This window comes from Sinocyclocheilus rhinocerous, unplaced genomic scaffold (genome assembly GCF_001515625.1).
Source record: "Sinocyclocheilus rhinocerous isolate Xijiao unplaced genomic scaffold, SAMN03320098_v1.1 scaffold19, whole genome shotgun sequence".
Taxonomy (NCBI): domain Eukaryota; kingdom Metazoa; phylum Chordata; class Actinopteri; order Cypriniformes; family Cyprinidae; genus Sinocyclocheilus; species Sinocyclocheilus rhinocerous.
The window spans coordinates 253,624-278,306 of NW_015638975.1; the positions used below are offsets into that span (position 1 = coordinate 253,624).

Sequence of the window (24,683 nt, forward strand, 5' to 3'; positions counted from 1 at the left end):
GGAACATTCATTCATGGATTTGCGCTACTGTCTTCACACACAGACGGTGTGAAGTGTGATAATTTACCTCTGTAAATAAATGTAAATTCACGTCTCGCGCACTTTAATGCCCTTTGAATGCAACATGTACGTTCCCTTGGAACTGGAATCATGGCGGAATATCATGTGAAGTCCACTTCGCGGGGCACTTATGGTCGAATATGACGACGCTTGAATGCTGCTGCCTGAACAAGATACCTCCCTTACTGAAGTGAAAGTGTTGGCTGATGTCACTATCTCGCGAACACGCCGGCGGATCTCCACCAAATTCAGAGGATCCCTTCAGCTCGAGGAGCCCTCGCGAACGCCACCCTCTGCGCATCGGTAGCTCCCCGGGATCGCTAGATCGGTCGGCGCCGGACCGCGAATTTAACCGCCCGTAACTCCCGAACCCTATCCCTATCCCGGGACTATCGACGCGGGGATTGTCTCATTCCAAAGAGGGCCTCGAGACGTACACTCGATTCGCGTTCGAGAGGGTTCCTCGAGCTGAAGGGATCCCCCGAATTTGGTGCGGATTTGCCGCGCCGTCACGGAGATATGGCCGTTCAAAGTTTCAATGGTTTTCCATAGACTTAAGCTTTAAAGCGTTTCATCCAGGTCGCCAATATCGGCCGATAATATCGGCTAAACGATATATCAGTCGGGCTCTAATAGACATACTTTATTATAATGAAAATTATAACCATAAGAACTCATATAAACCATATATTGCCATAGTCGTGTGTCTATTAGTCCCGTTGAATCAATGAAAGCATTTAAATCTTTTTCAAATTTAAAGCATTTAAAATTTAAATCAAGGCTATAGATCACAGAACCGTGCTCCACTGAACGATACGCATGACAAACGCAGCTTCTGCCTAATCGCGATTTCATTTCGATTTATCGTGCAGCCCTGTTGGGCGATATGGCAAAAATATCATATCACAATTTTTTTCAGAAATATCATGATTCACTATTTTATCACCATTATTTGTCATGTTGATTTTACTATTTTGCAAGTTGTCTCAGCAGTACAGCCAAACTAATTTCCCTTTTTTTAAAACAAAGCCTTTCAAGGTAACAAAGTATAAAATAATTTTAAAAATGGCAGATATTTAGGCCAAAATGAGCAAAGATAAAATAATGACAATGATTTTTATCTTTGTTATTAAAAAATAACAACAAATATACACATTATAAATAAACATAATACGAATAAAACAAACAGTGCTTTATTTTTCAGGTACAGTAGGTGTATTTAGCAGTATTGAATTGACAGATATAAAAAGTGAAACACTATATACATCAATTGCACATTGATTCTAATGAAAGCAACTGTATTAAAGTTCTTCAGTCAAGAGCAGTGAGTGATTTTTCTCTTTGTGTTTTGTTGTTTTATTAACATTAAAAGAATAGTTCACCCAAAAATGAAAATTCTGTCATGTCTGTCAAAGTGTTTTATTTTTATACCATAATTTACTCACTCTCGGGTTGTTTTAAACCTGACTGAGTTTCTTTTTTCTGTTGAATGTTATATTATTAAATTAAATGGGGACCAGCTACTGTTTGGCAGTGGTGGAAAGAGTACTGAAAAAATATACTCAAGTAAAAGTACCATTACCTTCCAAAAATGTAGTGTGAGTAGAGTAAACTTCCAGCAGCCATGATAAACAGTTGGCGGTTAAAGTTTTCTATGCACAATTTGATTTGACGAAAGTCACGAGACCTATTACTATCTATCCAATCACGTTGATGGATAAAAATAAAATTAAAATAAGCATGTAACGACCACAAACAGAGGAAAATAGCAGAGTAAAAGTACCGATACATCACTTAAAATGTACTCAAGTAAAAGTACACAATTTTTAAACCACTCAAAAAAGTACAATTACTGATAAAAACTACTTAATTACTGTAACGTGAGTATTTGTAATTCGTTACTTCACACCCCTGCTGTTTGGTTACTCAAAATATCTTATTTTGTGTTTAGCACAAGAAAAATTAATACAGGTTTGGGAGAACATGCGAGTAAATAATGACAGAATTATCATTTTTGGGTGAACTATCCCTTTAATGACAAGCGGCAGCATGTTTAGAACTGTCCCTTTAAGAACTGCACGCATCTAATATACAGGCACGCATCTGTTTTTCTCTCAATTGTTTACTTTCACTTTAGACATAAGCAACTGTGTTTATATGTAAACCTTGTGTGTTTTTGACAGTATTAGCGCAATCAGATGCAATACATAACTTAGTTCAGTAATTAGGCGCTATTTGACAGATTTTTTGTGTGCACGCGCTTCAGGTGTACGCACTGGAAAAGCGCATCAGAACAGCAAGCATATGAAATGTTTAACTGCCAAGGCTTTAAAACAAATAATGTAATTTTGTGATTGTGCATAAGTGCAGTGTCCTGTGCGAGTAACTCTACCGCAGAGTTAACACTGATGTAAATGTATGTGGCGTTGTACAGTATATTGAGCCGGAGGCACCAGAACTGCAACTGATAGAATGTGCGCTGTAGCACGATACCAAGATATTTCTCCAAAAGCAGATCGTGGAGACATTTTTATCGTCCACGATCAAAAATCGTCATATTGCACACCCCTACCTTAATCCTTAGTCTGGATCCCTTAATCCTAAACTTTTCAACTACCTTACTAAATATTAATAAGCAGCAAATTAGTTTGAGGTTAATAGTGAGAATTGGTCCCTAAACTAAAGTGTGACTGGGAACTTTAAACAAACTAAAGAAAAATTAGCATGCCTTATACAGGTGCATCTCAATAAATTAGAATGTCGTGGAAAAGTTCATTTATTTCAGTAATTCAACTAAAATTGTGAAACTCGTGTATTAAATAAATTCAATGCACACAGACTGAAGTAGTTTAAGTCTTTGGTTCTTTTAATTGTGATAATTTTGGCTCACATTTAACAAAAACCCACCAATTCACTATCTCAACAAATTAGAATACTTCATAAGACCAATAAAAAAAACATTTTTAGTGAATTGTTGGTCTTCTGGAAAGTATGTTCATTTACTGTACATCAATACTGTACTCAATACTTGGTAGGGGCTCCTTTTGCTTTAATTACTGCCTCAATTCAGCGTGGCATGGAGGTGATCAGTTTGTGGCACTGCTGAGGTGATATGGAAGCCCAGGTTTCTTTGACAGTGGCCTTCAGCTCATCTGCATATTTTGGTCTCTTGTTTCTGAAAGCTAAAATACAGCAGGACGCATGCTATAAATCAACATTTTCAGTTAATTCAGACTGTACAAGGTTGCAAAGCTTCAGGGTACCTCCTAAAACAAGAACACATTTTACAAGTACTGCTATAGGCAACGCATGTGAAAGGGTAATAATCTGTAAAGGGGCCTGAGCGAGCAATTTGACCAAACATTTGCTGCAGCACAGCAACAATCTATAAAAGTACAGGGCATCCAAATGCACATGGAATATCAATGCTCATATACCTCATTCCAGGTAGACAAAACCTAGGCAGAAATGGGCCTCAAAATCGAGCTTCTGCAAAAGTGAAATTTTCCACATCACCCTCTTCTCACAATAACCAAGGCAATTGATCCATTTACTGTAAATCATAGGTTGAAAATGACAATGGAGAGGAAACAGGAGTGCTATAGAGCAATAAATGGAATGAATGTCATTTAAATTACTTTTAAAATACATATTCCTCCTAAATGTTATTAACAAAATTAGCAATCATGACTGCTTTTTAGCCTTAGTAACAACACATTCCCAACAATTATGTTGATATAATATCAAGAACAAAGAGAGAGACAGAGGGCAGTGTAGGAAGACCTGGAGACGTGAAGGAGCGTGGAGGGGGGCTCTCACAGCCCTGGGCACACAGATGAGCCCTGACCATGAGTTCTCAGCTGTGTCACACAACCACAGGGAAGCCCACGGCTTGAATCCATAAAGAGCAGCATGGCAGGATGCTCTCTGTCCTGTCAGCTCACATTTTTAGTGTACTGATGTTAATGGTGCGGGGATATACAGTATATCAAGACACTCATTTTTTACTCAAAAAGAGCAACTTATCACAAACATCTTAAAGGTGAACACCCATATTTTTACATTTTATATATAGTTTGTGGACAGAATTTTCATGCGAAGCCTGTATATATTCCTGTTTCACTGAAAGTAAAGCAGCACAGAAAAAGTCAGTGCTGCCGTCTGTCACGCAGCCTGCTGACTGAACACGTCACACAAAAGGAAAACTGCCTTATCTGCAGGCACAACTAGTAGGACAGGCACAAAGGGAACAGTGAATATCAGCAAACTGCCTGCTTCTTTAGAGAAAGTATGTATGTAATCTGCTTTTAAATTAACGGTGTATGAAAAAAACCTGGTCAGTGAAACATATATATATACTATACTTCTGGAAAAACTGAATGTTTCCTGAAACAAGGCACTATTAGACAAGACAATCGCCTACACAACTTTTGTTTGCATTAACGAAGCAAAACCAGTAACAATTAAACCTTCTCCAAATGACCAAAGGGCTAAACAAACAGACTTACAGGATGTGCACTGATCATAATAGAGAGACTGCCATGGGCTGCGTTTCCCCAAAAGCACCGTAATCCTAAATTGATCGTAGCTTCATTGGAGACAATTGGTTCTACGATCAACATAGGCTTACGATAATTTTGGGAACCCCAGCCATGGTTAGGCATTGTTTTAGATAATGCCACCTGGAGTCATTATTTTAACCATCTATCCATATTGAAGATAAACATAGAATGCCCTCATATTTGCATAATATCTACAACTCTGCAAAGAATTATATGTAACAGTGGCCGATGGTCAGCTCAGCATAATGACACATTCTCAACTAATGGTTCTAACAATTTGAGCATTTGCTAAACAAACATGTTTATGCAATATTCATTCAATTCACAAAAATATGTGAAAAACAGTGCATTATCCATTGGTTAACTGGATTTGAAAAAGATGCCAAAAACCTTGAAAATGGCCAAATATCTGCCAGTTTATTGGTCTGGATGACAAATGGGTCTTTCACTATGATAAAATGTGATGATAATGAAAGTTGTCAATTAAAGTAATTAAGTGTTACTGAGAAAATCTAGCCTTTCATACTGAAGGTCCCATGTTGGCTGAGAGTCTGGGTTGGGATGTCTGTAAATTTTGAAAACCCCTGATCAGTTCGGTCAGAAAGTAACGTTACCCAAGCAAAACAATCATTTGCAAAGATGTAAGGCATGACAGTGGCTGGAAACACAGACAGAAGGTAAATCTATAATGCATGTTCACTTCATACAGCACAGTAGTGATGTGTATGTATTTATAAAGGAAACCCTCGTGTTCCTTTTCCCTCACCCACCTTCTCATCGGTGCAGGCTTTGACCAGCGCATCCTTGGCCTGCAGCTTGCTCTCCAGCACGCTGTAGTCTCCGTCCTTCTGATCGATCTGTTGCCGGTGCGTGTCCACCTGCATCATCAGCTCGGAGTTTCTCTTCTCCAGGCGCGAGCGCGCCGCGTCCGTGCGCTTCACCTGCGTCTGCATCTCGGCCAGCTCGTCCAGCAGCCGCCCGTGCTTAGTGGACACGCTCCAGTAGTTAAACGACAAAATGACGATAATCACCAATAACACAATCAGGATGAAGGACGGGAGGCGACCTCCACGTCGATTCGCGCCGAAGCCGATCATCGCGTAATCGAAGAGGCGCACAGATTACGAACTCTGGCTTTGTGTGAGCGCCGCACGTAAAAACAAGAAACTACTGATGAGGCCACTGCTCTGCTAAATTATCTATCTTGAAAGATTTCTGTTCTTCCCCATTCGGCCTACAGCAACCTTGAAGAGTCCTGAAGTTGGTGACAACTACTTTGACGGTTCCTTCGTATCCCTTCCGCACAGTTGGCGACTTCAAGCTTTTCGTTGTTTGCATTCATGCAACGCCACTGTCAGTAGATCAAACACACCGACACACACACAGGCGACGTGGCCTATGAGAGCTGAAGCGAGCTAACGGCGCCCAGCCATGAGCTTTCCGTTCTCCGCCTGATCCTACAGCACTTAATAACGCATTTTATTCGGTTACGGTCATCTCTGCCGTCATGCTCGTGTGATAAATACACTTCTGAATGCACGGTTCGGCTGTAGGCTATGTTAGCTATAACCTCGCTAAAGTAGCATGCGTGGAGTAACAGCCGCGCGTTAGCTTCAGTTCAACAACGCGATACCGATTTCTTCTAAACACACAATGACAAGCACACAAACCAACTCGAAATTGAGTATGTAAACAAATCTATTACTATTAGCAACAATGCACTAATAGGCTATTAGACCGTTAGCGTTACACCTGACATCGCCAGCAAGGCCAGCTTTACAGTGCATATTGTTGTGCACCTGATTTAAAACAGCACAGAATAAACAAACCGAGACGATGTGTTTAACGCGTCTCTGAATGAAATTCCATGCAGGGTAGACTATTCATACACCGCTAGCTTTAGAGTTCGCTAGTACTGTAACTCAACTCCAGCCTTCCTCCTCTGTTCTCGGTCCTGCAGAATGCATGCGCAAACACAGTGTATTTGTACTTACGCACATAAGTAAACGCGTCAGCAAAAGATCATATTCCGAAATCGTGTCCTTATCTTGTTGTATATCTAACTGCCAGGTTGGACGTCTCGATAAAAAAATAGGCTGTAAAAAAAAAAAAAAAAAGAGCCAAAAACGTCGTCCAGCGTGTAAGGTGTACAGAGAAACGTGATTGACAGCTACAACAACCAATCCGTGAATACTACCGTACACTTTAGACGTATCTGATTGGCTGTGGGCGTAACTGCTTCTGTCGCTCAATTTTAATTGGACGCTCAAATAATAAGAGAAGGTGGGGTATATGGCACAAGAAGTTTAACGTTCTCATTAGCCAAAATGTTGCATTTGCCCTACCTATTCCGGGATGTTGCTCATTATGTCGTTTTTCTGTAGATGATTAAAAATATAAAATAAATACATTTATTTAATGCCTGAGGTTGATATGAATATATCAGCTAGTTGAGGCTATAAAGTGTAAGAGCCACAGTAAATGCCTATCTACAGATGATTTAAACAAGTAGTTGCACTTGCAAATTAAACAAGTAGTGTAACAAATAAAAGCCACAAAGATTTTGAGCAGAGCAAATGCTGCTGAGCCAGGATTTTCACTGAAGCAAGATAAACCTGAAATAAACCTGCTCTTTGTTTGGGGCCCGTTACAAAAGTTCTAAGCACACACAAACACTCAAGACCCTGTTAGAGTAGTATGTAACTCACTCAAACAAACAATGACCTGAGTGTCTTAAAATATTAATCTATAACAGAAAAAATACAAACAGACACATTTTTATTTTGCAACACAGAAAATAATTACACACTGAGGTAAGTTGAATAATCCAGCTTCATAAAGGTCTCTGTCCTCCAGGGGCACACAATGACCAAGCATGTCCAATATTTCACATAATGTCTGCAGAAGCTGTGTATAAAAAAAAAAAAAAAGGTTTCATGAAGAGGTAAATCCATGTTGTCATCTTCTATGGTCCATTACAGACCCAATCACCTATTTAGCACAGTAGCAAATTCAGCACTTTAACAAATATTTGACCTTTTTTTCTGACAATAAAATAAAAATATATACCCCTGAAGGTAAACACTGTTGTTTCTTTATTGATTTTTTTTTGAGTATCTTTTTTAACATATGAGAGAGAGCATCGACTCCATGTTAACTCACTGTTTTTTTGTTTGTTTGTTTTTCAAGAGCTACAGTTTTCTGCTGATGAGGACTTGGCCTTGGCACATATTCAGAGGATTATGAGGAAAAGGGTGTTTGTAGTCTGGAGGGTCAAAGTGTAGTTTCTCTGCATACACTGATGAGGCTTTGAGGCTGATGATCCAGGGGAGCAGGGGCATCTGTCTGACTGGATCCTCTGGGTGGACGGCGCAAGGATGAAGATGGGGAACTCAAAGCCCCACAGCTCTGTAAATGCAGGTCTTCGTGAGCATGCTTCCTCTGGCTGCCCATGGTCTTCTGTGACTGTGTCATCAACTATGTGAAGAATATGAGAAAAACAAACATCCCCAATGTAATTCAGTTGTGATTTTTCACTTTCAACTAAGCATAAGTGAAACTGTGTAAATGTATTAATTTCAGATCATAGGGTGAATACTATGTTTTCTACACAAAAATATACCAAATTCACCTGATCAATGATACTGGCACTGAAAATGGCCTCCTCCATGTGTTTCTCATCAGATTTAATAACACATTTAATGCTGTTGACCACCTGCTGGACCTCCGGAGGTAGACTGCAGCTCGAGTGCTCCAGGAACTTGGCCACCAGCACTTTGGTGTCTTTGTAAGTTTTGAGGTCTGCGAGAGACTGCGGCCGTTCTGTAGACATTGAGTGAGGGATGTGAGGTTTGAGTTGGATGTCCACCTTTCCACCGCCCTTCTGCTTCTTGCCCCCTTGGCTGCTTTGTTTGGCAGAAGGGTGTCGGGCGCTCTCAGAGAGCTCTATACATGCTGTTAAAAGCAATGCATTAGTATGTTTATTCTAATAACCATAATTTTACTTGAGATGAATAACTATGTTACATGGAAAACAGAAAAGAGGTGCAACCTTGATCATAGGGAGTCTGTGGGGAGTCCTCAGGTGGATGGTTAGAAGCAGGAGCACAACGCTCACCTGCAAGTCAAGTCAAGATTGCTTATGGGTTATTAAGGATTTAATATGAGTCTGCAATTTGCAAATATCATATTTTTCCTCTACCTACAACAAAGCAAAGATTATATAAACTCAACAAGTTACATGATGTATGTGGCTTTCATAATGAGCTTAATCTGGTTTATTGTATTTTTAAACAAACATTTTTAATTAAAACAAAATAAAAAAAAATAAAAACACTTGTAGTTTTGAGTTTGCAAAGAGTTATGAAAACATGCACTGAAGAAGCTTCAGTCCTACTTTTGTAGCATTAAGCCTGCATTGCAAAAGTTGTACCGTGTGAAATTATATAGTGTTAGAATGTAATGGCCAGTCCAACCAATAATAAACTGAATAGCACTTGCCTCATTAAATATTTTTTTCTTAGTCTTTACTGTCACTTTTGATCAATTTAATAAATCCATATAAGCCCAACTGATGTGCAAGAGTAAGACAAGCCGCCATTCAAACAGGTGTGTGTGTATTGCGTTCGTCCGATCAATAATACTGCCCCGGCAAATAAGAGCATTAACTTGGGGTTTACAAATGTACAGTGTGAAACATAGAAAAAGCTAAGCTAGGATTCTGTTAACCTAGGGTTTAGAATGAATGAAGTAAAAAAAAAACTATAGAGCCACAGAGAGAAAAAAGACTCACGTACTTCTAGATATGGAATTACAGGATATGGGTTCACTAGTGGAACGCACAATCCTCGCCAGCTTCCGATACCCTTTAGTGGCACGGAGTGTGCGGGGCCGCTCACGTTGACTGGGGTTGCTGAGGGCAGAGGTAGCATGGGGCTGTGAGGAAGAGGAGGATGGGGACCAGACGCTGAAGCATAGCCGGGTTCCCCGCAGTTGAGCGGTGGGTGACGGAGAGGTGCAAGCGGAGGGGGTCAGAGCAGAAGCTGTGGCGGCAGTGGAGGTCACTGCTGAGTTGGAAGCACATTGGGATGGTGTGCTTGGAGGGAAAAGAAGGGTAAGCTTCTTATTGGTTCGTTCTCTGTGCTGCGTGCGAGATGTGGGTTTAACGCCTGTAATCTCCTCCTTCTCAGGCACGTTAACAGCATCAAGTGACAGCTGGGGAGAGTGGGGCTTGGAATCCTGCGTGACAGAGGACTCGCTGTGGTCCAGTCGAGCAGGGGTCTGCCGCCTCAGAGAGTGATCCAGACTTGTGCAGCTACCATCAGTAGGCACGATGTGTAAAGTGCCATATGGAGAGGAATCAGAGCCTTGTACTTCTAGAGAACACAGGTCTTCAGAGGAACAGCTGTGATCAGGGATGTCTGCAGTCTCAGACACCATAAGGGAAGCACTATCAACAGAGGCTATGGGAACAAAGACTATATTATTGTCATATACCTATAATGACTGAAGGCTGTTGAATTTGTTAAATGAGTGTTTTGTCTGAATGCAACAACACTACCATTCTAAAGTTTGAAGTCTGCCAGATTTGTAATGTTTTGAAAGAAGCCTCTTACAGTATGCTCACAAAAGATGCATTTAATGTTTCAAAAATACAGTAATATTGTGGAATATTCTTACAGTTTAAATATGAATCAATTTGTTAGGCTAGTTAATCTCACTTGTGTTGCAGTTTGTGCATTTACAAAATTGTCAATTTTCCTATTCAGTCATATTAGCCAATACCATTTGTATTATTCAATAGATGTGTACAGGTATAAAGCACAGCTCACACAGAAGTCAGTTTTAAACCAAGCAACTTTCTGTTGGTCAGTGAGCAACTTGAACATGTGTGATGAACTTTTCCGCCCTCATGCGAAACATGCTGATCGTGCAGATTACTACTGGAATGACTGGATTTTGCTCAAATTTTTTTTACCAAGCAACAGCAAATGTGACCGCACCTTAATTCAAGTTAATAATTTAGCATATAGTTGGACTTGTGCAATTCATGATATTATTAATAAACTTCAATGTTTGCTGAATCATATGAGTACTATGTTGGGTCACATCTTAAATAAACCGTTCAAAACGTTTGGGGTCAGTAATGATTTCTGAAGGATCATGTGATAAATTACATTTTAAAATATATTACAATAGAAGACAAATAATTTAAATTGTAATAATATTTCAAATTATGTTTCTGTTATGTTTTTTCAAATGTTTTACTGTATTTTTGATCAAATAAACACAGTCTTGGTAGGCATAAGATACTTCTTTCAAAGACATTAAAACATCTTACTGACACCAGACTTTTGAAGGGTAGTAAGTACAATCTATTTCCATAGCAAAACCTGGGTCCTGATGCTATTATTCCATCAAACATTACAGACACATTATGCTAATGTTGAAAATAGAAGATTTGAACAAAAAATGTCTTTCAATCTACATGCACTACAGAACGGAAAAACCTCTGACTTTGTATTTGTTAACAAATACGATTTGCATCCTCCTCACCCTGAGTGCTAAGGCCAGCTGTGGTGTTCCTTTCACACAGACTGGACTCTGTGACCTGTTGCTCAAGACTGGTGGTAATCTGGATGTGAGAGCGAGAGAGAGAGAAAAACGTTTGAATTCAATTTCTAACAAGCTCCCATCCCCCTTTCTTAGTTTTACTTAAATTAACCATTTTGAAACATTATTTGTTGTATTGCCTTGTATACATGTTTTATATTTTCAACTTCTCTTATTGTTACTACCAGAAATAACCTGTTATATTCTTTTTTATGTTGTATTTTGTTAATGTTTTTCATATGTAAAAGAGATGTAACTACAATATTGTTGTATTGCACTGTTATATATTGTTACACCTCAATAAACAGTTTAGAAATGCTTTTGAGTGTAACCTTCTGGAGAGGATGGTGATCGAAAATGGTCTTCCACCTGAGGATGATAAACAACTGAAAAAGGCGGAGAATCAGACATCAGAACATCTGGCACTGAGGAGTCTGTCGCAGCCTGACATCTGGCACCACGGCAGTGCTTTAAAACGACTGTGCCATATTGTGACCTGCAGGGGGCTCTCTAAGATCACATTTGCACTTTAAACTTTGACTGCACACTGTGCGGTTTCCATTTGAAAAAAAATCCTCATAACATGATTGATCCAAAACACATAAACGACTATACAGAGAATTGATCCTGTATACAGAGAGCTTATTTCACAGCACAGATCGACTTTATAAAAATGTGGAAAATGAGCTGCAGGCTACAGTCAGTAGCTATAAATAAAGCTGACTATATCAATTTAAAAATATTTCTTCCTGTCTCTTTCTAGTATTGCTGCTTTCAAATCTTCTCAGGCTTGTGCTTCAGGTAAGAAACGGCTCTACTGATTGAAATACCCCTGCTGCTTTGTTTGCAGATGGTTATCAATAGCTTCACATGAGAAAGGTCTAAAATCAAGGAAACCTCTTGGGATTTTATCCTTTTTTAATCACAAACTCCTTTAGGTAGCAAACAAATCTTCAAAATAACACATAATCACAGGCTCAGTCGCTGGATTTGAAAGGTTTGGGTGGTTCTTTGAGCATCTTTTTGCAAAGATGATAGCTCTTGTTCCCTTTCATCAGGTGAAGAAGAGAAATTTGATGGGAAATCATTGTTCAAAAACAGGCCCTGCTCTCACTGTAAGAAAGCCCATTTCTTTTAAATGGAATGAAATTCCTGCCTATATTGCTGATGTGTTCCAGAGAAAATTATAATCCATTATACAAAGGCACTTGTATTAATTCCTTTCAGCCCCTCAAGTGCACCGAAGGACCTTTTGACTGTTGAGCTTTACACAGACAAATGAGTGTAACAAACTCCTTTAGGTAGCAAACAAATCTTCAAAATAACACGTAATCACGGGCTCAGTCGCTGGATTTGAAAGGTTTGGGTGGTTCTTTGAGCATCTTTTTGCAAAGATGATAGCTCTTGTTTCCTTTCATCAGGTGAAGAAGAGAAATTTGATGGGAAATCATTGTTCAAAAACAGGCCCTGCTCTCACTGTAAGAAAGCCCATTTCTTTTAAATGGAATGAAATCCTGCCTATATTGCTGATGTGTTCCAGAGAAAATTATAATCCATTATACGAAGGCACTTGTATTAATTCCTTTCAGCCCCTCAAGTGCACCGAAGGACCTTTTGACTGTTGAGCTTTACACAGACAAATGAGTGTAACTGAAGAGGAGGAACATTGCTGAATTGGTGGTATGCTAACACATAGAGTCTGCATTACTTTAAGACTGAAATTCCCACAAACTACTAGTACAATCTACAAAAAAAAACAGGAACTGTAACAAAACAGTAAAAGGATCAATGATGTGATGCTCATCTATTAATTTATTCAAAAATGTGCCAAACAATGACTTAAATACACCTCGTTTATGATGAGCATGTTTTCATTTCTGAATATCATGGGAAACAATCTTTATTTGTCCAAATAAAGACTCACAGGTAGGAAAACACACGTAGCACAAGGGATGGACGTTAGAGACAGGACGAAGGACTCACAGGGCTTAAATAACAAGGAACTAATTGGGACACACCTGAAATCAATGAACAATAAAAACACAGGAGAAACTGGGTCATGGGGAGCACATGAGGAGCAAAACACAAGACACAGAACTGACATTACTCCCCCCTCCCCGAAGGCGCGTCCACGTGCCACACAACATCCAACGGGGAGGGGGGGGGGGGAGCGGCCTCCGTGGCCTTGGCCTACGGCCGGAGCCCTACAACCCTTCCCAAAAAATCCTTGGGGAAAATATCGGCCCCTGAGGCCCTCCATGGGCCTGACGCGGGACCTGTGGCCCTTCCTGGGCTTGACGTGGGAACAGGAGCCCTCTGTGGGCTGCACGTGGGAACTGAAGCCCTCTCTGGACTTGACGTGGGGACTGGAGCCCTTTCAGGAGCGGACTCATGGGCTGGAGCCGACACTGGAGCGGACTCAGGGGTTGGAGCCGACACTGGAGCGGACTCAGGGGTTGGAGCCGACACTGGAGCGGACTCAGGGGCTGGAGCCCACAGTCTCTTCCTCCGCATTCTCCTTTTATGAGCAGAGGTGAAGGAGACTGCTGCTGTCAGCTGAGGGCTTGGGAGTGAATTGGCCAGCGGGCTTGACTGTGGAACGGCCAGCATGCTTGACAAGGGAACGGCCTCGATTTCCGAATAACTAGTCTACTAATAATAAGTTTTATTTAATCCAAACCACGGGGAACACCGGACAGGTAGGAACACACACGTTGCACATGGAGTTGACGTTTAAGACAGGACGAAGGACTCAGGAAAACACAGGGCTTAAATAACAAGGAACTAATTGGGACAAACCTGAAATCAATGAACAATCAAAACATGGGAGAAACTGGGACACAGAACTGACAGTCAGCTCTTACCTGGCTGGCAGGTGTCTGTCCCACGACAGATTCATAGGGTGGTGGCAGCTCAGATGGATATAAAGCCCCAGGGCTGTTTATAGGCACACCATAAATAGCACTGAAGGGAGAGTGTGGAAAGTCCAGATGCAACCCTCTAATGGACAGAGATGATAGTAAAACAACACTGAATCAATGCTTCAACAAATTTGGCTGTATTATATTGGTGAGGATGATAGCTGCAAAAAATATGTGAGGCCATTTAGGAACTGTGGAAAATGAAACCATTTCCACTTTATCTCAGCCAGTTATATATCCCATTCTTTTAATTAACCAGACTCCCTCTGTCATAAAGGAGGGGAGGAATCTGTGTTTTTTTCATGTTTCTTTGTGTATTACCACATCCTGACTTTGATTGTGCTTTGAAGCAGCCAGTGTGTATGTTGGGCTGCTCTTGCTCTCTATGTATTTACTGCTTTGTTGACACATTAGTGTGGCTGCGGGCTAAACAGCCTCATCAGCACGTTTTTTATGATGGGACGGTGGGCAGAGTGTCTCACAGTGCAAGACAGAGAAATCAATCAATGGTGGATTTACACCAGGCCATGGACACTGGTGCTCCACAATGTGGATTGTCAGAGCAGTTTGCATTAAGACCTGCACTTAAACAACATGGCGGTGGATAGGTCCAAATTCCCATTAAAAAAAAAAGAATGGATGTTTTGCATAATCATTCCATAGGGCAATTTCACAAATCTCTGCGAATCAATTTATTTACAAGTGCACCTTTTTCTCAGAGCACAGCAATCTGGGATCAAACGGTTTCTCAGATATAGTGCAAATATTAGGTCATTTCATGTCAGCTGGGATGTGAGCTGTGTGTCTGTATGTGCGGCTTTACCTCTGGCCCTCCATCACAGGTGTGCAGGTGTACTCTGGGGGGTAGTAGGGAGGAGGGGGGATGGGTGGGATGAACTCGTCGAAATCCAGCGTCTGGTGTAAGATGGTACCATGAGGGGTCATACAGTCTGTGCTCAAGGCACGTGCTCTGTGTGGCATGAACTGATAAAAAAGATTTTAAAAAAGTGAGCTTTAAAAAAAAAAAAAATAGAACACACACAACCGTTCAAAAATTAAGGGTCGGTAAGACTTTAATATTTTATATATTTATTTATTTATTTTTTCAAAAGAAGGCTCACCAAGATGCATTCTATTTTATCAAAATTATAGTAAATACAGTAATATTATGAAATATTATTACAATTTAAAATAATTTTCTAGCTTAATATATTTTAAAATGTAATTTATTCCTGTGATACAAAACTGATTTTCAGCAGCTATTACTCTTCACTGTCACGTGATCTTTTAGAAATAATTCTAATTTGCTGATTTGGTGTTCAAGAAATATTTCTTATTTTTATCAATGTTGAGAATAGTTGTGCTGCTTAATATTTTTGTACAGTTGGGAATTTTCAGGATAGGATCACTTTTTTTTTTAGGATTCTTCGATGAATAGAAAGTTCAAAAGAACAGAATTAATTTCAAATAGAATTTTTCTTTACTGTCACTTTTAATCAATTAAATGTGTCCTTGCTGAAGTATTAATTTTAAAAAAATCCTACTGACCCCAAACATCTGAATGGTATTGTATTTGATGACCCTCTAATGATGAACCCATTCACCGTATAATTCTGTTCTTTGAAGTCACAGTTACATAATTTTCATTGTGTTCAAATAAGGCAATCCATGCAAACCATTGTGTCCAAAACAATAAAGACTAAAAGTAGGATGGTAGTTGGGAAATAATGTTTTCAAAAAAGACATAAATAGGTCTGGATCTTTTGCAAGGATATGAGTAAAGTGAGGAATAGTTAGGGCCCTTTCTCACCCTGCTGAGACCCTTTGGCTAAAGAGTTTCATTTTATGCAATTTAACCCTCTAATGCATGAATTATTAAAGGGAAAGAAGGATTTTACTTCAAAGCAACGGATATAACAATTCTAAATTCCTTCTTTTTTGATGTATTGAGAGAGTTACATAATGGTCATTATCACTTTCATCAGCCATGTAGAATTTAGGTTATCAGAAAGAGAAAAACATATGACATTAAGAAAAAATAGGGATAGTTTACCCGCAAATGAAAATTCTGTCATCATTTACTCTCCCTAATGTCATTCCAAAGACATTTTGAAGAATGTGATCACTCATTTCCATTGTAAAAAAGGCATTTCTCAAAATACCCTAGAAATAGAACAAAAAGCACACAATTTGGGACAACATGAGTGTGCGTAAATGATGACAGGATTTTCTGGGTGAACTATCCCTTTAAAATTGCTTTTAAAGTTCTGTCCATGAATCAGTCAGTGAAAAGTTCAGGCTGGAAGAGTAACTAATTTTCTGCCATTATTGTGAGTTCAAGGATAGGTTTAGAGCGTTTTTACGATGACAATGCACTTTCCAGTTTATGTCATTTTAGAATATGTGAAGACGCATCAATCAGAAGACACTGAAATCATTCTTGAATAGATCAATCTGATCCTTAAGCATCATTAAGAGAGGCAGTGACTGTAAATGACAGATCAGTACAGCTAGCGCATAAAGGCATTACATCACAAAGCCTCCTTTTCCACAAAAATCCTGATTCAAAATAACAACATACACAGAGATAAGATATAAATGATCAGGCTGTGGTGAAATCACTTAATACAGTTGCAAAGGGAAAAGCTCCATGCAGTGCTTCACCTCATCCCTGCCCTCGGGCCTCTGTTGTCTTTGTGCATGGTCTGTGCAGCTGGTAACAGTGGTGATTTCTCGCTTTGCCTCTTTGCGCCCCGAGTCGAAACTAATCCCACAACTGCTCCAGCGATTCACAGAGCCGCAGCCATGCTAATATAACTCATCTCAATTCATTTCCCTGTGCCCATGCCTCTGCTGCAGCCATCCATGAGGTCAATGTTGAGAACAGTTGTGTTACTTAATATTTTTTTGTGCAATCTGTGATTTTCAGGACAGGATCACATTTTTTCAGGATTCTTTAATGAATAGAAAGTTCAAAAGAACAGAATTAATTTCAAATAGAATTTTTCTTTACTGTCACTTTTAATCAATTAAATGTGTCCTTGCTGAAGTATTAATTTTAAAAAAATCCTACTGACCCCAAACATCTGAATGGTATTGTATTTGATGACCCTCTAATGATGAACCCATTCACCGTATAATTCTGTTCTTTGAAGTCACAGTTACATAATTTTCATTGTGTTCAAATAAGGCAATCCATGCAAACCATTGTGTCCAAAACAATAAAGACTAAAAGTAGGATGGTAGTTGGGAAATAATGTTTTCAAAAAAGACATAAATAGGTCTGGATCTTTTGCAAGGATATGAGTAAAGTGAGGAATAGTTAGGGCCCTTTCTCACCCTGCTGAGTGAGACCCTTTAAAGAGTTTCATTTTATGCAATTTAACCCTCTAATGCATGAATTATTAAAGGGAAAGAAGGATTTTACTTCAAAGCAAAGGACACAAAGATATAACAATTCTAAATTCCTTCTTTTTTGATGTATTGAGAGAGTTACATAATGGTCATTATCACTTTCATCAGCCATGTAGAATTTAGGTTATCAGAAAGAGAAAAACATATGACATTAAGAAAAAATAGGGATAGTTTACCCGCAAATGAAAATTCTGTCATCATTTACTCTCCCTAATGTCATTCCAAAGACATTTTGAAGAATGTGATCACTCATTTCCATTGTAAAAAAGGCATTTCTCAAAATACCCTAGAAATAGAACAAAAAGCACACAATTTGGGACAACATGAGTGTGCGTAAATGATGACAGGATTTTCTGGGTGAACTATCCCTTTAAAATTGCTTTTAAAGTTCTGTCCATGAATCAGTCAGTGAAAAGTTCAGGCTGGAAGAGTAACTAATTTTCTGCCATTATTGTGAGTTCAAGGATAGGTTTAGAGCGTTTTTACGATGACAATGCACTTTCCAGTTGATGTCATTTTAGAATATGTGAAGACGCATCAATCAGAAGACACTGAAATCATTCTTGAATGGATCAATCTGATCCTTAAGCATCATTAAGAGAGGCAGTGACTGTAAATGACAGATCAGTACAGCTAGCGCATAAAGGCATTACATCACAAAGCCTCCTTTTCCACAAAAATCCTGATTCAAAATAACAACATACACAGAGATAAGATATAAATGATCAGGCTGTGGTGAAATCACTTAATACAGTTGCAAAGGGAAAAGCTCCATGCAGTGCTTCACCTCATCCCTGCCCTCGGGCCTCTGTTGTCTTTGTGCATGGTCTGTGCAGCTGGTAACAGTGGTGATTTCTCGCTTTGCCTCTTTGCGCCCCGAGTCGAAACTAATCCCACAACTGCTCCAGCGATTCACAGAGCCGCAGCCATGCTAATATAACTCATCTCAATTCATCTCCCTGTGCCCATGCCTCTGCTGCAGCCATCCATGAGGTTGTGCAATTTACTGCAGCGCCCATAAACCGCACAAAGCCCACTCTTAAAGAACATTAAAACTTTATGTCCCACAAGTTTATTTTCTCTCGCATAAAACAGGCTGGCTGAAAAAGACAGATCCACCAAAAGGGAGCGAGTATTGTAACGTCTGTGGTCTCATCCTCATGTAATCTCACGCTTAAGAAAAAAATAGTACTTCTGAATTATATGCTTGTTGTACAACCAAATGAGATGAGGACTCTTGTCATAGCATCAATGGCTCAGAGAAAGCTGTTTTACTCTGCATAAAAGAAAAGGTGATTATAAGTCTTTGGATGCAGAATTAATGTAACAAATTAATCTTGGGTGACAAATGTGCCTGCGAATAGGTTTTTATTTTGCCAGTGATAACCATAAACCTTAGATTTTGTGTGATGTAATTTCCAGGCTGATATAGTAGTTATCAGAACAATTGAATTGACTTTACTTAACCCATAAAGTAAGGAAGTATGTAAGTATACTTAAAGGCCACACAAAAATATAAATACATTTTATCATCATTTAAGCCTGGCTCACACTATAGGATTTTTAGCCCGATTTAGCCCCGATTTCCCCCTCCCGAGAATCTGAGCAAAAATCTTGTCGAGCCCCTCGATCGGTCAAGATGTTCAGCGCGGATTATCTGCTAATGTGAGGCGTTCATCGATCGAATCTTGCACCTCCCGATCTGCTCGCACACAAATCGGGGCCGCCCCGATCATATCAAACATGTTTGATATTTAAGATTTAAATGGGGATGATGACGGCTATATGATTACGTCAGTACTTTCACAATAGCCAATGCGCGACCGCAAAACAGCTGCTGTAAGGCCCCGTTAGATAATGGAGACCGAAGAAACTGCTTCTTGACGTTTTATAGTAACACGACTGTGTATAATGTGTTGAAAACGTATCACAACCGCAAGGAGAAAGAGAAGGGCTGGAGTCAAATTGCCTCAGTTTTGAATGTACCGGGTGAGTGTAGAAAGCAGCTACTCACCCTTGTGTTGTTCCAATCCTGTATGACTTTCTTTTCTCCATGGAACATAAAAGAAGATATTTTGAAGAATGTTGGAAACCGAACAGTTTTGTTTCCATGACTTCCATTATATGGACAAAAAGTACAGTGGAAGTCAATGGGAACTGAAACTGTTTGGCTGACAGCATTATTCAAAATATCTTGTTTTGTGTTCCGCAATAAAAAGAAATTCATACAAGTTTGGAATGACAAGAGTAAATTCTGTAACTCAGATACTTCAGCTATGCCTGACAAATATTTTTCAGTTTAGCTTATTTACTGTCATATTACAAAAGCAATGGGTTTCCTTACTATAATTAAAGTCAACTAATTTTACAAAGACCACTCTGTTATGACCATCGTTGAAAAGAGAAAAAAAGGATAGGAAGATCCAAAAATTAACATTAATTTCTAAACTGATTATTTTAAGTAAATCAGGTTTCTCTTGGGAAAGGGTATGAAAATCCATTCGCAATTCATGTCTGAAGACTAAGTCACAGGATATATTTAATGGTTTGTTCATATTGCTCTGAATTGTGCTAAATGAAAAACATTATTTAGGCCAGTATAAGATGCACTTAGTGAAATCTGATTAAATTGCCTTTTCTCTTGATGGTTATAAGTACATACTATAGACTATTTCTCTGGCATTTCGCTATATACTATTACATTTTCACTTGTCTTGATCGTCTGATCTTATCTCCATGATGTAATGTGCATTAACACACTCAGAAAGACACACACACATTGTGGTATGGATCACACTTACCATCTGTAGTAAATCAGTAGAAACCATTTGCATACAGCACACGGCTGTGGCCAGAGCACACACAATGGTGGAGATAACATTCAGTGCACACACGCTGAAAAGCAGCTCCTGTGAGATAGAGAGAGAAATGGAGAGACAGGGATAAGAAGAGAGAGGACAAGAAGGTGTGAATCAAAGAGAAAGAGACACAGAGGGACAGAAGGAGAGTGAGAGAAAGACAGACAGAAAATAAACGCGAGTGGCAATTGTTTCTTTGCAAAAACCTCAGCCTGGCACGAACATTTATTGTTCTGTTTGTCAGAGCGAGAAAGCCATGTAAAAACGGCAGTCAGGAAAGAACAAATGTGTGGAAGAGGGAGAGTGGCTATGACATAATGGATAAGAGGGATAAAGGTGTCACAAAAGTGGGACTTTTGCATGGCATTATGGTTCTGCAAAAGATAAGCACAAAAAGCTGAACTAAAAGGTGGAATGGGGAAAGTCCTTGTGCAGCCTTAAAAATCCATTCCCATTCAATGACTCCTTTCATTCCCACATTCTGATTCAGTTTGACTTGATCCTGATTCATTTGATCTGATTTGATTCTGTACATTTCAGTTACAATGTCTATTGCTACAATGCTTTTGATGTACATTTTTACAGGAACTTTCTAAATTAGTACAAAAATACTGATTTAAAAAATGACAAACTAAATGAAATTTCAAGTGTAAAAATGTTCTATAAGAATGTATGAAAATGTAATAAAATTACACATAACCTTATGAACACTTTGCTTATAAACTCCCACAAAATATACATGCACACTTCCACCCATATATAATATATACAAGGAAAAAATGACATATATAACATATATCATATAGCATAACAGTAACACATTAAAGGGGTAGTTCACCCAAAAATTAAAATTCTGTCATTAGCTACTCACCCTCATGTCGTTCCAAACCCATAAGACCTTCGTTCATCTTCAGGACACAAATTAAGTTATTTTTGATGAAATCTGAGAGCTCTCTGACCCTCCCATAGACATCAAGAGCACTACCACGATCAAGGCACAGAAACGTAGTAAGGACATTGTTAAAATGGTCCATGTGACATCAGTGGTTCAACTGTAATTTTATGACGCTATGAGAATACTTTTTGTGTGCAAACAAAACAAAAATAACAACTTTATTCAACAATTATTCTCCTGCGAGTTACCGTCTTCCGCCATTATGGAGAGTATCACGATGCATATGTGTGCTTTCCTGCACATACATGTGGTGCTGCTGACGTAGAACACGCATGCGCTGCACCTTGTTTACGTGCAGAGGAAAACACATGCATGCATCGCACACGAAGGTCTTACCGGTTTGGAACGACATGAGGGTGAGTGACAGAATTTTTATTTTTGGGTGAACTATCCCTTTAACCTAAGCAGGAGCAGTTGAAGAAAGCAATGACACTAACAGAATACAGCATGTAGCCACTGTGGATAGTGAGTCATTAGGAGAAAGAGATCACTGAAATAAAAACCAAAGGAAGTCACTGGCAATGTTTGAAATCCTACCAGACTGAGTACATTCAGTTTATACGACAGCCCATCACACACACCTGCTATCAGAGCTCTGTCTGATCTCTCGTTGTGACAAGATGGAATGTATGTGACCCAGTGATGTCCTCAAGGAAAATGTTGAATTCCTAAACATGCACAAGCCCTTTAGGTGAAAGGAGCCCATCCTAAGAGGACTGGACAGGCCTAACCACTTCTACATGACTCTACAGTCATCTAACCCTCCCGAAAAGGCCAAGACCCCCTCTTTGGGGGTGGAGGATGTGTTTATACAAATGCACACAAAAAGCTCTGTGATATTTTTTATGTCATTTTTAAAATGTTTTAAATAAAATACCAATATATAATTCAATAATACCATACTACACCAGAACACAGAACTGGCTGCATTTCAAAGCAGACATCACTAATGATAATGATAACATGCTATTCTGTAAGTGCAGATGTTGATTCAGAAATGACTCTGATTCAATGAGTATATTAAGTGAATGATTCATCATACTGATTCAAAGTCTTTTTGAACAATTCTTTAAAAGAAGAGTCATTTGCTCATCAATTGAGCTTACACTTGTTACGCAAGTACATTTGTCTTTGCATGCAGCTTGCGAGTACTACTCAATAGAGAGAAGTGTTTCTAGCCTAGATGTATTTTCCAATTCACAGTGTTTTTATCTCACTATATTCTATTCAGACATTAAACTCACACTGGGTAAAATATGATTTATGTTGTTGTGCTGTAGATTCAGTGGCAGTGGCAAAAAGCGGTAAACAAACAGATCAAGGCAATACCTATGAATCTAGACAACAAGCTAATGTTATGACTGGACTAACTCTAGTAGGATGCAGAACTAGCCCGTGCGGTTGTGTTCCAGCAAATCTAACAGAGGTACTAGGTCAGCTCCACCAAGAAACACCTGCTCTTCTCATTTTGAGCCAGCAGTGCTAACACTTGTCTCCCTGACGACAAGCAGAACAAAAAAGAGCGATGAAAGTGCATGCCTGTAGCGCACCACCTTCATTCTGATAATACATTCCTCCAGCTGATGGGACATGGAACCATTTTTTGCATTCTCGTAATATTGATGAGGGTCTAAACCAGTTACCTGAGGGCTTGCTGTACTGCAAACTGACATGATAGTACTGACACTGACAAACACCTTAAGGTATTATACCTCAAATGAGTCCTGAAGGAAAACGAGTGTGTCATTATGAAACACACAAGTGGGATATAATAGCCCTTACAATGAGGGAGCCACATGATATGATATGCCAATGAGTCATAACATTAATTGTACTGATGGTCTTTATAGGCATCTCAGTTGACCTAACTGGCCATGAGAAGACAGGAAACCTTCAGACATCAATAAGAGCATTAAAATGTATAAATCTTATTGATGCTTCAGAACTCCACCTGAATAAGTGCTACCGATATCATATAGATCATCAACAGTCAAATAATACGGGTTTGCCATTCTCTTTGTGTGTGATATTTTTATAATTTGGCAATGTGAAAGGCTGGCTGAGGAAATTCATTTATATAGTCCAGTGTTGCTATTGTTAATTAAAAATTATGGTTTCACTGTAATTTACACTGTAGAATTAATCAGCACGCTTAAAAAAATACAAATAATCTGAACTGAGACATTACATTTATGAAGGCACAAAAACACAAAGACTTACAAATACACCATCTGTACAGAAAAAGAAGACTTACTCTGTGTTTTTCTAAGTATGAAATGATGAAAACATGTAAAGAAGCATTTATAAGCAAGTATTTACAAGCAAGTGTTTTTCTCGATTTCATAAAGAGTGGCAATTGCTTTGTATAAGCAAATTTTTGGAAGCCTCACATTACCACAAACCGTTTCAAAAGCTGCCAAATGCGCCGGGATCATGGCTAGCATGAGTGAATTGCTTAGACACTGGAAAGGGAACCAGCGGCGAGCGCTAATTGAAGATGCATAACTAATGATGACTGAGTCTCATCTGCATATTAGAGAGAGACATACAGTGCAACACGAAGAGACGGGTCCAATAAGGCAGACGTTTGCGGAAATATTATGTAATTCTTGCTCTGCTAAATGGTTCTAATACTCTCTAAAAGTCAAACGAAAAAGTTTTTGAAAATGGAGAAATCCCTGGAGGAACCCAGCAAATGTGCATGGGAGCAGAGGCAAAAAATACTTCTTTTACAGTACAATTCAAAACCATTAAAAGGTCTCTGTATATACAGAATACCACAATCCCAGAAAAAACAACAACAACAACATAAAATCAAAAACTGTAGGATCGCAATGCGAGCCATGTTAATTTACTAAATGAACACTACATATTCATAACACTGAAAGCACTTTTCATCCAAGGTGACTTACAGTGCCGTTTCTGCAGGGACAATACCCTCGGAGTGACTTGAGATTAAGTGCTTGCCTACAGGTTTAATGGTGCCAGAGAAGATTGAGGTCTTAAAATCTCTTGTAGTTTTACATCATCCCTACCTGGGTCTGAACTTGCAGATTTTTACTATAAACACAGATTACGTCTCGGGTTACTTATGTAACCATGGTTCCCTGAGGGGGACGAGACACTGCGTCCTCTAGGGGTCGCTATGGGGAACGCCTCGTCGTGACCCGTGTCTGAAGCCTACATTGAAAAAACACCAACTTGTTTGGCCGGCGACAGCCATGACGTCACTACCGTCGCGACTAGTACAAAATAGGCGCCGGTAGCGCACATCATTCACTTCTTCGTCTGAAGCTTGCGT

General features: G+C 39.3%; 2 protein-coding genes across 2 annotated transcripts in view; both read right to left on the reverse strand.

Moving 5' to 3' along the window:
• LOC107750599 (protein CASC4-like) overlaps positions 1 to 6,785 on the reverse strand; it is an 18,180-nt gene extending 11,395 nt beyond the window's left edge. Inside the window, exon 1 of the mRNA XM_016566090.1 lies at positions 5,393 to 6,785. Coding sequence (XP_016421576.1) covers positions 5,393 to 5,719 — 327 coding nt within the window. The 5' untranslated portion in view covers positions 5,720 to 6,785. The remainder of the gene's footprint in view (positions 1 to 5,392) is intronic.
• A 1,034-nt stretch (positions 6,786 to 7,819) lies between these two features.
• The window catches only part of LOC107750482 (protein FAM189A1), a 115,087-nt gene continuing 98,223 nt past the window's right edge, over positions 7,820 to 24,683 (reverse strand). Inside the window, exons 5-12 of the mRNA XM_016565851.1 lie at positions 20,371 to 20,478; positions 14,979 to 15,139; positions 14,099 to 14,234; positions 11,178 to 11,256; positions 9,419 to 10,084; positions 8,674 to 8,739; positions 8,254 to 8,576; positions 7,820 to 8,099 (exon numbers count right to left, since the gene is read on the reverse strand). Coding sequence (XP_016421337.1) covers positions 7,896 to 8,099; positions 8,254 to 8,576; positions 8,674 to 8,739; positions 9,419 to 10,084; positions 11,178 to 11,256; positions 14,099 to 14,234; positions 14,979 to 15,139; positions 20,371 to 20,478 — 1,743 coding nt within the window. The 3' untranslated portion in view covers positions 7,820 to 7,895. The remainder of the gene's footprint in view (positions 8,100 to 8,253; positions 8,577 to 8,673; positions 8,740 to 9,418; positions 10,085 to 11,177; positions 11,257 to 14,098; positions 14,235 to 14,978; positions 15,140 to 20,370; positions 20,479 to 24,683) is intronic.